Source organism: Poecilia reticulata, chromosome 16 (genome assembly GCF_904066995.2).
Source record: "Poecilia reticulata chromosome 16, P_reticulata-male-v2, whole genome shotgun sequence".
Classification (NCBI taxonomy): Eukaryota; Metazoa; Chordata; class Actinopteri; order Cyprinodontiformes; family Poeciliidae; genus Poecilia; species Poecilia reticulata.
This window is the reverse complement of record NC_088845.1, coordinates 20,338,588-20,354,638: the sequence shown is the minus strand read 5'-3', so window position 1 is coordinate 20,354,638 and position 16,051 is coordinate 20,338,588. Positions and strand designations below refer to the sequence as shown.

General features: G+C 38.4%; 1 protein-coding gene across 1 annotated transcript; it reads left to right on the top strand.

The window, feature by feature from the left end:
* The first annotated feature begins 9,705 nt into the window (after nucleotides 1–9,705).
* On the top strand, nucleotides 9,706–14,859 carry LOC108166108 (SUN domain-containing protein 3-like). The gene is made up of 9 exons (XM_081616967.1): nucleotides 9,706–9,757; nucleotides 10,377–10,464; nucleotides 10,571–10,815; nucleotides 10,909–10,982; nucleotides 11,070–11,190; nucleotides 11,288–11,400; nucleotides 11,538–11,711; nucleotides 11,965–12,054; nucleotides 13,208–14,859. The coding sequence occupies exons 2-9, from the start codon at nucleotides 10,379–10,381 to the stop codon at nucleotides 13,319–13,321; spliced, it is 1,017 nt and encodes a 338-aa protein (XP_081473093.1). The 5' UTR covers nucleotides 9,706–9,757; nucleotides 10,377–10,378; the 3' UTR covers nucleotides 13,322–14,859.
* Nucleotides 14,860–16,051: the final 1,192 nt, after the last annotated feature.

The window sequence follows — 16,051 nt, the reverse complement described above, 5'->3', positions numbered from 1 at the left end:
AAATCCCTCCATGGGTGATGCCTCGATAGAGAGCGTTCATTTTATAGCGTTAACACCGGTGTTGTAAGTGGTCCGGTATGAAACGGGGGTGATAGAACAACACAGCACTTTTAAATTTCAATAATCAGAATACCAAAATTGTTTCCGTTGTTTTAAAAGGTTTATGTCAGTCTGCCTTTTCCCCATTGATACGCTTCCCGACCACCCTGCATCTTAGGGGCTTAAAAAAAAGACGCGCACATTGCGCTAAACTCTGAAACAGGAGATGTGGGACATAAAACTGAGCGACGAACTAGATGTGAATTATGGCATAAAAACGGAATCCGACGCTGAACAGTGAAAAATCAACACATGATGTGAAACACATGACGATTAGGCGACGCAGCAGATGATGAGTGAAAATTACTGATGGTCAATAAACGATAAAATAACTGTAGCAACAGGAAAGAAACTAAAGTGGACATAGCAATAAACCAAGAGAGGCTAATACTAATCGAATGAAACTAAATAGAAATAAAATGAAGAACAAAATGCAAGAATAAACTAAGAAACTACAGTAAATACGGAGGAATAAACTGGTGTGGCAAGACCTTTCGAGCAATAATTAATACAGAGGACTGTATGGCAAGAATAAACAGACATTATTTCCAGATAAAAGGTAAAATAATATTGTTGAAGTGCCATGGGCAAGGGCGCAAGGTGGATGCAAATAAATCGGCCCCCACGAAGGAGCGTAGCCTCCCCCCCAACCCCCTCCTCCAGACACCGATACGTTTAGGGCAAAACTCGCTACATTTACCCCGTTATGTGCGCGAGGTGAAGGAGCGTAAGGCGCGCTGAACTATACGGGAAAACATAATCGGTGCGCCGAATCAAAACATCTACAATAATTATAGTAACATTAATAATAAAATAATTGTCAGTGCAAAGTAGCCTACAAATTCTTTGGTGGGGGGCGGTGAGGGACCTGGATAAAGGCTGGGGGGGCGCTGGTCCAAAAAAGGTTGAGAAACACTGGATTAGGTAATCCATTCAGCAAGTACTTTTACTTTTAATACTTAAGTATTTTTAAAAGCCAGTACTTTTTTACTTTTACTTAAGTACAAATGTTAATGTGATAGTTTTACTTTTACTTCAGTACAATTTTGTCTGTGTATTTGTACTTCTACTTAAGTAAATTTTTTGAGTACTTTCTCCACCACTGCTTCTCTTCCAGCACATCATGTTTTATTGACCTCAAATGACGACTGCAATATGTTCCTCAGCTTTTTTATGAACAAGGTGATGAACCTTAAAACCAACATAGCTTTGAGCTCATCTACTTTTAATAAAGTAGATGTCATAAAATTATGACATTTGTAATATTTTTATACATAAGTTTGAGAAAAGGTGGTGAAGACGCTAACAATGCTAGCGTTTTCAGTGACTACTTTCTAACAGGAAACAATCGCATCGTTTAAATTGTATTTTAAGATATTTTATTGGACAGTTACTTAGAAAGACAAGCATTCATATGTACGGTACATATGTTATGCCCTTGAGTGGTTGTCCTTAGAGTGCTAATTTTCCTAGCAGCTAGCTCAGTGCCGAGTCACAGACAGAAAATATGTTTATTCAGTGAGACTTTCATGCTAAAAAAATATAAAAAAGCTAAATAAATTAAATATAACCTATCCAGCCATACAGTCACTGTGAGCTGTTACTATTCCCCCACATGATTCTTGTCTGGCCACAAACAGACAGTCTGTAGCTGAAATTAATTTAAACTTCTAGCATGTTAAATGTTAATGTTGAGTCGCTGTAGGACGCTGGATTCAGGTCCAACGTAGGTCAACGGCGAACGATGAATATACTTCCAAACCTCCATCAGTATTGAATGACGTGGGTGCTACATCATCTGAAACTCAGCAATGGCTCACTTTCAGTCACGTGATCTTGACCCACGAAATTCGGATGAAGGTCCAGAAGGGGATTTCCCCAGTTCAAAACAAAGCAAGATTGATCACGAATATGACAATGCCCTAAATAGGTTAGAACAGACGAGGCATCCCAAAAAAATACATGTATATTTATCATATAATGGTTATTATTTTGGTAAAAAAAAAAAAGACTTCTCTTATAATCTTGCAATTTTACCCGCATTGAGGCGATCCACATAACTAACTGGAGCTGCAGACCTCATGTACAACGAGCCAGAAGAAAGCTTTCATCAGCCTGGAGAATACAATCGTTCAGTTTTGGGTCAAGCAATTAGGATTTAAAGAAGCATTAAATTACTGTGGACTTCTTTATAGGACACTTAAAATTATGCTATTTTAAGTAATCAGTCTATGATAACAATACCACCAACAACAACGCACAAACCCATGTTATTTCTATGACCTTGGATCTCATGGTATTTAGCTTCTAAAAACCCAAATTTATAATGGAGTTAATGTTGAGTCGTTGTAGGAAGCTGGATTCAGGTCCAATGTAGGTCAACGATTGCTCCAATCTACAGAAACCCCATGTCCGTGTCTGGACATGAATATATTGTCCAGACACGAAGCATGTGGGGGAATAGTCACAGCTCATGTTGACTGTATGGCTCGGTATGTTATATTTAATCTTTTTGCTTTTATTTATATTTTTTTTTTCCATGAGAATTCCACTGAATAATCGTTATATTTTCTGTCTGGGACTCAGCTACCTGCTAACAATGTTAGCACTCTGAGGACAACTATGCCAGGACATAGAAATATATCTTACCTTTGTTAAGGAAGAATTATTTGTGTGATTAAATTTAGGAAAAAAAACTCTGGCTCGGCTTCTTCCTATGATCCTGGGTTCTCTGGACAAGGTCCTCGCTGCAGCAAACAGAAAGGGGCTGGGATGGACCACTGTCAGTCCCATACCTTATTTGGAAATGGGACTATTGCACTCCGGAAGTGAAGGGGGCACTATTTTCCTAATTGCTAGTATAAATACCTTAAAGAAGCAGGGTTGAGATGTCGATTGAAAGAAGACCTGAGTGAAGTTGCCCCCCCACCTTCTTCAAATCAGACAAAATTGGAGTCAAACGTTTGTGCAGCAAAAATTTTCGTTTGTGCCGCTATCATTTTAAAGATATAAAGAAATGTTTCTAGAGGTCATTCAAGGTCAACCAAACCCCCACCTTCTTCAAATCAGACACAATGGGTGTCAATGAACTCGGCTACATTTGTGCTGGTTTGTGCAGCAAAAAATGTTTGTTTGTGCTGCTTTGGCTTTGAAGATATTAATGAAAGTGTAAAGGGCAAAAGGTCAACCAGCCCCTCAACTTTTATGAAATCCAACTTTCTTTATATCTTTAAAATAATAGCGGCACAAACAAAAATTTTTGCTGCACAAACCAGCACTAACGTTTGACACTAATTTTGTTTGATTTCATAAAAGTGGGGGGGCTGGTTGACCTTTACACTTTCATTAATATCTTCAAAGCCAAAGCAGCACAAACAAAAATGTTTGCTGAACAAACCAGCACAAACGTAACTGAGTTACTTGACACCCATTTTGTCTGATTTGAAGAAGGTGGGGGGGCTCGTTGACCTTGGATGACTTCTAGAAACATTTCTTTATATCTTTAAAATGATAGCAGCACAAACGCAAATTTTTGCTGCACATTAAAATGGTTTTAAATTTTTTTTGTTTAGTATTTATAATAATGTTTACTTCATCTAAAAAGGCAATTATTATTACTGTATTGTGGCAGGATTTAATGAGTTTTATACAGTGCATTACACAAATATTTTTGTACTGCATTGTATATTTACTCATCTTTAAAGTAATATTATACATTTTGATTATTTACATATTTTTGTTTGCTAAAAAACAGATAATTCTTTAACATTTACAATAAATATAATTAGAAATGGCTATGAGCTACGGAAATTTAGCTGATAACCTCACATTGGCTGGAAAGCAAGTGGCAACATCAAGGCACCATAACTGGGTGGGATTCAGTCACCAAATGAAGCCTTCTGATTGGAGGAAGGTTGCAGTATGGATCAAGTTGACAAAGGAGGCAAAGATTGAAGCCAAAAATTTTGGAATAGCCACTTTGGTTTATTCCAAAATAAACCAAACGCCTTGTATTCGTTTTAATGAATTGTTATCAAGTTATATTTATGGGAATTTTCTTGAATCACTAGTTGGAAAAAGTATTATGGTATTTTTTGTTGCTATGACGGGGTATTCTGAAATGATATGCTGAGTTTCATGTCAAAGCTGGCTAGCATATTATTATGGCACAGACAGGTGGTAGATTGCCTTTGAATTGAAAATGGTCCTTATTTGTGTAGTTAATGCAATTATGGGCTAATTAACCCTTTGAAATGTTATTTACACTTTATACCCCATTACATGTTGGTGCATTTTTATCGTTCCAAGTTAAAGGGTACTGTCTCTTTAAGAAATGCTAAAAGTAACGGTTGGAGTGGTTAACAGCCGTTAGTAGGTAGTGGTTTCAAGCAATCATTTTATTCGCATCCAGTACAGTAGTATCAAAGATCATTCTGATCCAACGAAGAAACGACTTTCCCTGTCGTTTCTTCGTTGTGAAGACGTCAAGCTAAACCCGCTAATATTTTATTGTGATTTTCTGACGTTGTTGAAAAATAAAGACTGACTGTTAGTGGACGTTGTAACACGTTAGCTTCAAGCTAAGGTTGGTGTGCAGTGATACTGTGGAGCCTTGCGGTACTGCAAAAACTTACAAAAAGCAAAGTAAATTGATTATTATATATAAAAGGTGAATGATTTGCATTTATAATGGCCCACAACATAAAGTGCAGATTTTAGTAGTTCTGCTATTTTTTTTTTAAACTTATAACAGGCTTTTTTTGTTGACAGATCTACTGCCTCCTGTTGGAGCAAGTCATCTTAGCATCAAGACTACAATAACATACTTTCTTGATTTGGTGGTGATATTTATATATCTTTGACAAGGGTAGGGGGTATGGGTTATAGTTAAGGGTTAGGGTACCCTATCCCTACCCTAACCCTGTACGGTGTGTCCTCATCCAGTTTCCATACCATGAAGTTGAAGACTTTTGGAAGATTAAACTGGGACAGTATCTTCCACCTCTGGAGGACCGCTTGACTAGCGGGAGTCATCTCATGAAGGAGACTTTGTAGATGCTCATAATCTACATAGGCTCCATTCATGGTCATCCCGATAGCCAAAGCGAAGATGTGCACCTTGAGGCAGAGGACAGCATCAACGTTCTCCGGAACCCGTTGAAGTACCTTACCCAACCATGACATGCCATGATCGCGGTACTTCTCAAGGTTCCAAGAGTAGCTGAGGGACCGCCTCTCCACTTCGGTACACACCTGGAGAGTGGCAGTCGCAAGCCGGGACAGTTCCACATTTATCCCCTCACCTTCAAGGACTGTGAAGTCCCGGCAGTTCCAGAACAGCTTGTGGGCCCTGTGAAAGTCCCGGAACCTCACATCTGGGAGAAATTGTAATCCATGGGCCTGGAAGCCCGCAACAAGGCACTTGTGTGGGTCTTTCCCAGCCTGGATTACAATTTCTCGTGCGCGCCCGAAGGTGAAGGGTGCAGGGAAACAGTTCTTTGTGCAGAGTTCCTCTGCGAACGTCTCCAGCTTGATGACACCAGTCAGTCTCCCAGGGGCTTTCTCACCCTTGAGAGAACTGTAGGGGTTGTCATCGTTGCGTCTGAAGACGTCGCAGAAGAACAAGTGCACGAGGGCAGCACCGAGGACAGCAGGGACTGCCTCCAGCACCTGGCACACTGGGAAAATGCGCTCCAGATGATACATCTGGAGCACATTTCGTGTCCAATGGTGAAGAGGGGGTGGCACCTCACCAGCACTTGTGGCAGAGTGAGGGGCCAACCCGATAAAGCCCTTCCTGTGTGTGAGGCTCTTCGGGTTGACAGTGATGGTGTCGAGGCTGACGCTCAGCTGGAAGTCAGATGGCGATAGAAGACGCCCGAAGAACATCTCTAACGCCAGTTCATACTGGAACGACTTCCAGCAGGCATCTTACCTCGCCACCCCCTCTTAGCTGGAGTACAGTCCCTCCAATCACTGCACAAAGAAGTCCAAGACCCTCCGTAGAGTGACCATGAGGCCATGGTCACTCGCACCGTCTTGAAACGGGATGACGAGAGCATGGTCCACAAAGAGCATTCTGAGAGCTGAAGAGCAAAAGAACCTCTTTGGAACGAGCTCATCTGGTATCCCACCCTCAAACCTGCGGACCTGTTCTAACCTAAGGGCAAGCTGGAGCTCGATCTCGTCCTTAAGGTCCTCCATATGGTCAATGTAGCTTCGAGCTCGGGAGAGCAAGGCTCGCTGAAACTGAGGGTGTGATAACCGGCACATCACCACCGCTCCACTGACGGGATGCCTGAATGGCATCTGTATGTGGACATGTGGACTGTCCACATACAACTGCAGGAATGTAAGTTTGCCTGAGTCACCCAAGGCGTCCACCAATGTTTGTTTGAGCTGAAGTTTACGGCAATCCAGGTCGCACTGGTAATTTGTGGCCTCATGGATACCAAGTACAGAGTAAAGGAATCCATGAGGGCCAACCAATTCCAGGAGACCATCACGCGCAAACAGTAGGTGAACGCCTGGTTCTCGGGCAAACACTTGGGCAGCAAAATGGACGGACAGGGACACCACGGCAGATGGATCGACGAAGTCCGTCAGGTCCATGGTGTCCCTGTCCTTCTGCCCAAACCTGGTCAAATACAGGCGAGGACACAGGAGGTGGCTCTCGCCTGAAATTTGCCAGTGCTTTGTCTAGGAGGTCCAGAATAAAAAACTGGTCCTGCCTAAGAACATGAAACTTGCTGGTATTGGAGAATACTTGTTTCATCACCGTTGGGCGGCACTTAACTTTTCCCCGAAGTGCCTTCAGGAGTCTATGGAACTCATAGACTGTTGTATTGTACATTTCACAAGCGTATCCCCAACCCTATCCCAAAAGCTGAAGTGAAACATTTTTAAGTGCGAGGCATGATTTATTTTAATAGAGGAAGTCTTTTATTTTGAAGATCTGGTTCTGTATTTTATCACTGCCTTGCTCCTGTTGAATTTGGTTGCTAGGTAACAAACAGCTGTTGCTGTTTCTCCTCAATAAAAAGTGAACAGAAGTGAAACATATCAAACGGCCGAATTCATTGATTACTATTTGAACCCATTATCAACGAAACATCCTTCTTATATTAAAGACACTTATCATTTCATAAATTTGATAAAACTAAAAATTCCATACAATTCTTTTTTCTTCATAATGGACATTGGGTGCGTTCACACTGCAGCCTGAAATGACCCAATTCCAATTTTTTTGACGTAATGCGACCTGTATCTGATCTTTTCATGACAGTGTGAACAGCACAGGTCGGATTCTGTTTCGAATGTGACCCATATCCTATACGTATCCGATTCAAGTGCGACCCAACGTCCTGGCCGCATTCATCCGAACTGAACGTCACTGATTTTCAACAAATCTCACTATTCTGTGTCCTGATACGTGCAAGCAGGAAGAAAAACAACAACCATGACGGACTATAATGAGGATTAAGTTGTTAATATGTTGCTCCGGCCGGACAACAACTTCAAATATGTAAGCTAAGCTCCACTGTTGGCCTCCATGTTTACTTCCGCAAACACTAAGCACTACTTCTTTTTATGGCAGAACACTGAGAACGCTTACGCTATTGCGCCCTCTACTGCGCATGCGGGACACTTTCAGGTGCCAAATTCTAGCAACAAGAATTTGGCAAATTATGAAATAAAACATTGTGGCACGAAGCCAGACGTAGAGGGAGGAGCCTAACGTAGGAGGAGACTATATAAGGGACAGTGCAGTTGCAGTTTTATTGTTTGCCTTTGCCTGAAGAAGACTGAATATAGTCAAAACGTTGTGTTAAGGCACACTTTTCTATTTTTTCAATAAAAAATAAAAACTCTTTAACAAAACATTCCTTTTTACCCAACCTTTCTTTCATTTTTATCTTAAATTTTAGTTCATTTTCATTTCATTGTTTTCTAAAAAAATTAAAAAAATAAATAAATCAAAAGCATATGTAATTAACATACAAGAATAATACATATACATATATATAAGAAACATATTTTAAAAAATAATGACTAAGCAATAAAGCCTACCGGGCTAAATATAATATTATACACAAAAAGGAAACAGACACAGAATTGGTTCAACATTTTAATAATCACGATTGGCATTCGGTTAAAATATCAGGTCTTCAAAGTATTCCTTCATGGACAGACACTGAAAGGAAAAAAATGGGAAAGGAGGTGGATATATTTACTTAATACAAAGAGTCCTACTGTATTAAACAAAAAATAAACAAAATGACAAATAGAGGGAGAACATCAAGAAACCCATAGTGATTTGAGTCAGCCTTAAATTTAAAAAAATACTGATTCCTTTTCTATACAATTAACCCCATATCTTTCTTCTAACCCTGACATTTCCCTCTTCTATTTTTTTATAGAGGTTAGGTTCTCTAAACCTAACCTCTCCCTGTTCTAATAATTTTTTTCTTTCTTCTATACTTAACCCTAAATCTTTCCTTTAAATCTAATCTATTCATATCTAATCCTAAAACTTGATCCTAAATATAACCTATTTTTTTTTATGTTTCTCTTTTTAGAAATTTTTGGTCAATTCATTAAAAAAAATTTTATGAATTCATTAAATAAAAAATGTTAATTCATTAAATAAAACTTTTGTACAGATATATCATTCTTAAAAAATACAAAATGGGAAAGAACTACAACAAGTTATGAAATAAAACATTGTGGCACGAAGCCAAGAAGCTCCTCTCCTTCACTCCCTTGTGAGCCAAAACAGTGCAGACATTGTAAACAAATAATTGCAGTTTCATTGTGTGCCTTTGCCTGAAGGAGACTGAATATAGTCAAAACGTTGTGTTAAGGAACACTTTTCTATTTTTCAATAAAACATAAAAACTCTAACAAACCATTCTATTTTTTTTTTTCAACCTTTCATTTTAATCTTAAATTTTTGTTCATTTTCATTTCATTGTTTTCTAAAAATCCAAGAAAATCTAAAAAAAATAAATAAATCATAAAAGCACATAAGAATAATGCATACACATATTATATATAAGAAACACATATATATATATATTTTTTTAAATTGACTAAGTAATAAAGCCTACCGGGTTATAAAAGAAACAAAATCCGACAAAAATATTTATGCCAAGAAAAAAATATATTTTTCTCCTTAAATGATGACCCAGGATGTAGGATGTAAGGATGACTTTGTCAAAATGTACATAATGTGGATATTAAACTGTAAAATTATAACAGGAAATGTACAATTTAGTGTGTCCGTGCAGATAAAGTGCTCTGCAGTATTAACGGAAATTTTTATCAAACATGTCTAAAAGCTGCATGTAAATGCCAGTGGGGAAGTAAAAATGTCTTGATTTTGTTGAGAGCAGTGATTTGATTCACTAATTTAACAGCAGAATGGATTTTTTTTTTGTACATTATATCTTTTTAAATGTTTGGACTGAATTTAAAAGAGCCAGAAATGAATTGTGGGCAGGTTCTGTTGAGCATTGTGATGTCACAGACTGACTTGTCATCAGGCACTTTTGGAAGTTTGTCAATAAGAGAGCAGTTCCTATAGGAATTCATCCATTTGAAGAGAGAGAGTCGAAGATATTACTTCAAGAAATTCAGTTGAGCTTCAGTTTTTCAGGTAAGTATTTATTTAGAAATTAGTGAGGCAAAGAAAAAAAATGTAATTTTGTGCTAGTTTTTTGAAGGAATTGTTCCAACGATGTTGCAAATAGTTTAAGCAAGACAAGTTTTTAGTAATCAGTTTTTTTTAGCTCAACATCAAACCATTTTAGTAACTTTTTGATGTGAATATCAAATGTCTAATTAGTGTTTTTAGCACCTTTTGTGCATATTTGCGAAATTCATTGAGTATTGAAACAGCAGAAAAATATTAAGGAGTTTTACATGTTTAAAAAAAATTGTTCTTCAAGTTTTATAGAAATCTTATGATTTTCACACATGAAATGATAGATTCAATTTGATAGGTAACTAAATGATAATTGACATTAAATTATGTTTCAGTACATTATTAAATTTACAGTGTTTACTATGAAAATGACTTACTGTACTGTAAGTCATTTTCATAGTAAAAATGACTGAAAATGATCAACATTTTCATGATCTACATGAAAATGTAGATCGTTTTCATGTAGACCCAGTGTCACCCACTGGGTGACATGAAGCCAGTCACCTAGTGGTGGGTGACTGGCTTTGTGCCAGTCACCCACCACCTTTCCATGTCTTTGTGTTTTTTACAGTCATGCTAAGAAGAAGTGACCGTTTGAGAACAAATGGATATTATATCAACGGACAACCAGTTATTTTATATAATGATACACCTTACAGGTATATTAAATCAGCATTTTTTAAAACTTTTATGCTTTATACAGTCATTTGCAGATCAATGTGCATCTTTACTCATTTGTATATGATATTTTCTGTCTTTGGTCAGATGGAGGTGCAGAACAGGTCGCCCTGTAAACCGCCCTGTAAATGGGGAGGTAATATTTAGAGAAAGGTTTCATAGTCAGGAGGAGAAAATGGTTGACCAAGAAAACCAGATGATGGACACATTTAGAGAAAGGTTTCGTAATCAAGAGGAGAAAATGGTTGACCAAGAAAACCAGATGATGGACACTCGGATGCAGGGTTTTCATAACGTCTGTCTCGTTATCTTTGGCATCTTCGTCACTTTTGGTAAATGCTCTCCTTCTACAAACTATTAGTTTTGAAGTGTTATAGAAAGCCTGTATTTTAAATGTTCTCACATCTTCTGCTCATGTTCTTCAGCTTGTATTTGTCGGATTATTTCCCTGCACTCGCGACCTTCAGAGTTACCTGTCACACCAACTTTAACAGACATGGTGGGCTTTCTTTTTCTGATCTTAACACTGATTTAATTTTCCTGAGCAAACATGAGAACAAGCTGTTAACTATTATATTGTGTACAGGTTACAATCTCTGGAAGTAAGGATCAGAGAGATCTCTCCATGCTGCAGTTGATGGAGTCAAAGCTTGACTACCTTCTACCACAAGCAGATCTGTTGCCCAACTTTGCTCTGGAGTCTCAAGGTGAACCATTACAAATAAGATCATAAACTAGTTTTTAATTTTTCAGAATAACATTTTTCTGACTCACATTATTTCTGTTTTTGTGTTTTCTGAACAGGAGCACTCATTTTACATAATATGACTTCAAAATCATATAGGAGCCATAAGGAATGCCGATTGTTAGGGGTAAATTTAAAGCTACCACTTGCGGGCCCAAACGTCGTTATTAAGGTCTGAATGACACTCAGATCGTTAAATAAATATTAGGAAAAGTGATGTTTCTTTTTGATATAATATTAGGCTTGAGGATTTTCTTTTCTCTTAGTCTTGGTAGCCCACCTAAACTTTGTTTTGTTCTCTGTTTTCAGGGAAGAACTCGTCTGAATCCAGGACAATGCTGGGCCTTTGCAGATTTCCCTGGACGTTTATCGATAGCGCTGTCCCACAAAGCCACCATCACTCATGTGTCTCTGGGTCATATTCCTAAAAGTATATCCCCAACCTCCTCAATCTCTAGTGCTCCTAGAGAATTTTCTGTCTATGTAAGTCAAGTAAAACGAGTGTCAAAACTGTAAAACATATATATCCACCTTTAGTCTTGTTTAGCCTTTAAAATGCGATAGCAATGATTCAGTATGACATCATTTGATCACAATCTAAACTATGCAAACCTTCTGTCTGCACTAATGAAGTTTCTGCTCATCTCAGGATCTGATATGTTTTTAGATACACCAACTTTCACATATCTAGAAAGAACAAGATAATGAACTGCATTTTTTTCTAATTTTGTCTCAGGGGAAGAAGAATTTAAAAGAGGAGAAGAGTCTTTTGGGAACTTTCATTTATGATGAAAATGGAGACCAATTACAGACCTTCAAACTTCCTGTAAATATGTCAAATTAACGTTTTATTAACCAAATAGTTACAAATAGTTATTACAGAAGCCCAAAGTGACTGACCCTGTTATAAATATTGAGCATCTTTCCTAACATACAACCATAAGTTTCTTCACTGGGTATTACTATCATTCAATATAAAAAACCCACTTTAAATAAAATGGCCGATACAGTATTATTGTTCATTCAAAATGCTCCAATGTAAATTTCTATTTATACCATAAAATATTATGTTAATTCGGCATTTCCAGAGGTGTTGAGTGAGAATGTAACTGATAGATAGCAATGAAAAATTAATCAGTCAAGTTTATAGCAATTATGTTGTCTAGAAATAGTGCCTAAATGCAACACCATGCCCCACCTGCATGCACAGCCACAGAAAGTTTGGTTATTGAACCCTAATTATTCCAAAACACAGAGAGCGATTAACTTGAACAGATGCAAGAAAAAAATTTTTTGTTTTTTTTTGGCCATCATTTAATGGGGAAAATATATTTTCCCTTGGCATAAATCTCATTAATAAGACTTTTATTGTGTCTTGACAACAAAAAGTGAAGCTCTTATTGTTACGGAGTGGAAGCTTCTTCAATCAGGACAGAGACTCTGATTTCTTTCACTGAACATTTCTGTTCACTTTTTATTGAGGAGAAACAGCAACAGCTGTGTGTTACCTAGCAACCAAAATCAACAGAAGCAAGACAGTGACAAAATACAGACCCACATCCTGTTAAGCATTCTTCAAAATAAAAGACTTCCTCTATCCAAATAAATCATGCCTCACACTTAAATATGTTTCACTTAACATACAATTGTAAATAAGTCACTTATAATGCAAATTGTACTCAACAACATATATGTGTAAAAAAGTCAACACTTATCACAAAATAATCATTTTTGTTGTCTCTTGATAACAAAGAATAAAATCACAGTGTTACTACATAACATTTTGTTTTCTGGTTAGCAAAATAACAGTATAATTGCCTTGCTATCTTGAGAAAAACTATGCAAAATATATTTACAGCAAGACCAGTTGAACTAGGCTTTGATGCACTTTAAGACGGATCTCCTTTGTTTCCATTGTCTATTTGTAACTATGGATTATCAATCTAACCTCCCTAATTTGTATCTCTCTTGGCTTACAGGCTGAGAACGTTGGCTCATTTCACTATGTGAATCTAGAGGTAAATAGTAACTGGGGAAACCCTAAATACACCTGCCTTTATCATTTCAAAGTGCATGGAGAACTAGCTGTATGAAGATCACAAAAAGGATGTAAGGGGTAAGAGCTGTTGCCTTGAAGAAAAGAAGGTCAGAGATAGTAAAAGTGGCATGTGTGGGTTCTCTCCGGGTACTCTGGCTTCCTCCCTCTGTAAAACCATCACTGTTAGGTTGATTGGCCCATCCAAATTTTCCTTAGATTTTCCTAAGGAGCTGTACTATGGCGCAGTTGTTAGAGCTGTTGCCTTGAAGAAAAGTAGTTCAGAGATAGTAAAAGTGGCATGCGTGGGTTCTCTCCGGGTACTCCGGCTTCCTCCCACAGTAAAACCATCCCTGTTAATTTGCCTGTCCAAATTCTCCTTACTTATAAGTGTGTGCTGCATGGTTGTTTGTCCTGCGTGTCACTGTGTTGCCCTGGGATGGATTGGCAACCTCTACAATTCAATGTTGTGAATTTAAGTTGTAAATATATGTTTTTTCCACCATTTAAAATGAAAACATTGACACTTTTACATAATCTGTTTCATTTAACACAAACTGTTTGAGAGCATTAACATATTCAAACATAAGCTCTGAAAACAGTACGGCAGCACTACTTTCCTACATGTCCCTTTTTTAACATGTGTAATGTAAAATAATATTGTAACTAAATCTGTCTTCTTTCAGAGATTTGCTGACATGATTGTGTTTTTTTTATTTTTGCCCTCTTGAAGCCAGCCAGCCTCGGCAGATGGCTGCTCATCCTGAGCCTGGTTCTGCTGGAGGTTTCTCCCTTTTAAAGGGAGTTTTCCTCTCCACTGTTGCCTTGTGCTTGCTCAGGATGGGGGAATCCCTTGGATTAAACATCCATCGCGATCTGCTGGTGACCCCTCCGCAGAATCGCCACCTTAACGTGGTGGAGGGGTTTGAGTATCCCTATGAACCAGATGGAGATTTTGTCTTGGGGTTCAGCCAGTAGTGAGGCTTCCCAAGGCAGGTTGCCATTGGGGAGGGATCAGACTAAGAGCGATTCAAGGTTTTCAATGAAGGAAGACCAAAAGGATCAGGTGTTTCTAGGAGACAGGCTTTTATCCCAAGTCCGGTTTTGCAAGAAATTTCTCCCTATAAAAATTCAGTTATCTTCCTCACTTATAAAAATGTCAATGAATTCACTGTACTCCAATGTCCTCCTGTGACTGCTGACTGTGCTTCCATTAAGGTACCAGAATGGGAGGCTCCTAAGGTCAGATGGGGACTTTGGTCTATTTGGACGAGGGGCTTCCGTTCCACATGGCCAATGTGTGAGACAAGTGGAGATGTGAGCCAGATGCACGGATGTGGGAGGTTCTGGCTCAATACTTGGAGAGGAGCCGCTCACCCACACTTGAAGAAGGTCCACACCTTGGAGCAGTCATCTAAACCTGAAGGGGCCGATGGGTCCAGGCTTGAAGGAGAACTGTGCATGACAGAGGGCCAGAAGGAGGCGTGCACATGTCAGTTCAGCGGTTCCCAGGCATATGCCAACATGCCTGGGCTTTTGTCCACATACTCTTGACTTGTGTTTTAAAAATAAAGGCCTCAAAATACTTCAAATGGTTACTGGTGTTGTATCCACTCATTCTTCTTTTATGGCCTTTGAAGGGGCCCGTAACACTCCAAGTCAGTAAATCTCAGTCCTTTAGACTTTTGGGATGTTGTGACATGGAAGATTTGCATCATCAATGATGAGTTGACAAATATGCAGCAATTCCTGATCTGACCAGGATGCAACTAATTTGTACAGCCCTTTTAACCTACACACAACTGAATGTGAGAAACTGCAACATTGCATGGCATGTGCAGGGTTTCTTCACCAAGGCTGTCCACCGGGGTTTTGTAGATGTTGACAGGAAACGTAAGGTATTACTGTGTAATTATGTTACTGGAAGACATTGCTGACAGCACTTAAACCCCAAATAGAATCTAGAAACAACAAACAAAAAAAAATACACAATTTAAAAAAAATACCAGTTATTTCCGATTCTGTTAAATCCAAACTAAGTCATCAGTTCGTTGATCTCAGAACACAATGTAATGCTGATCACATTTAGAACTGGCCTAAAACATAAATGAAATAAGAGAATATCAATGCAGTTAAATTTGATTTAATGGCTTCAGCATAGACAAAAGATTTTCAATTGTTTAACATTTAAATTTAAGATTTTAAGGAGCTGGCGAGTTTACTTTGTATGAGTTTAAAGAACATTATTTAGAGTTAGATTGTTTTGTTACCACAACCACAAGCTGATGCTGTCAGCTCTGTTTGTTCACAAATACATCTTAGTAAAATGGAGCCAATAGCGAAAGTTCAAGCTGGAAGACTCCGCCCCCTCCGTGTCATGCTCATCTCCGACCTCAGTGCTGGACCTCACCCAGCGCGTTCAATCATCAATCAAGCTCTGCATAAAAGGATCCACACCCAAGCTGTCAACTGGTTTCCAGCTGCGTTCAATCCGTTCATCTGCACGCCACAGTTTCTCCACAGCTTTGCAATTCCCCGTCCTTCTAACTGGGCCTGCTGTCACAAAAGCCGTTTAGCTGTGGCTCGGCCTCTTCTTTTTACCCTCAGATGCAAGAGATTCCTCGATCATTTCAAGCAGCATCTCCCACCTCGATCATGTTAAGCAAGGATATATATATATATATATATATATATATATATATATTTTATTTATTTTTTTTTTCTAAAGACAAAAAACGCTTATAAGAACTAACAGACATTTGGCTTGCACTTCTCCATTTTGTCATCT

What these genes read in the sequence shown, in the direction of transcription:
- LOC108166108 (XM_081616967.1), top strand. Translation starts at nt 10,379, where the DNA reads ATGCTAAGAAGAAGTGACCGTTTGAGAACAAATGGATATTATATCAAC. An exon ending in TATAATGATACACCTTACAG is followed by an intron (nt 10,465 to 10,570) that starts GTATATTAAATC and finishes GTCTTTGGTCAG; the next exon opens with ATGGAGGTGCAGAACAGGTC. An exon ending in TGGCATCTTCGTCACTTTTG is followed by an intron (nt 10,816 to 10,908) that starts GTAAATGCTCTC and finishes CATGTTCTTCAG; the next exon opens with CTTGTATTTGTCGGATTATT.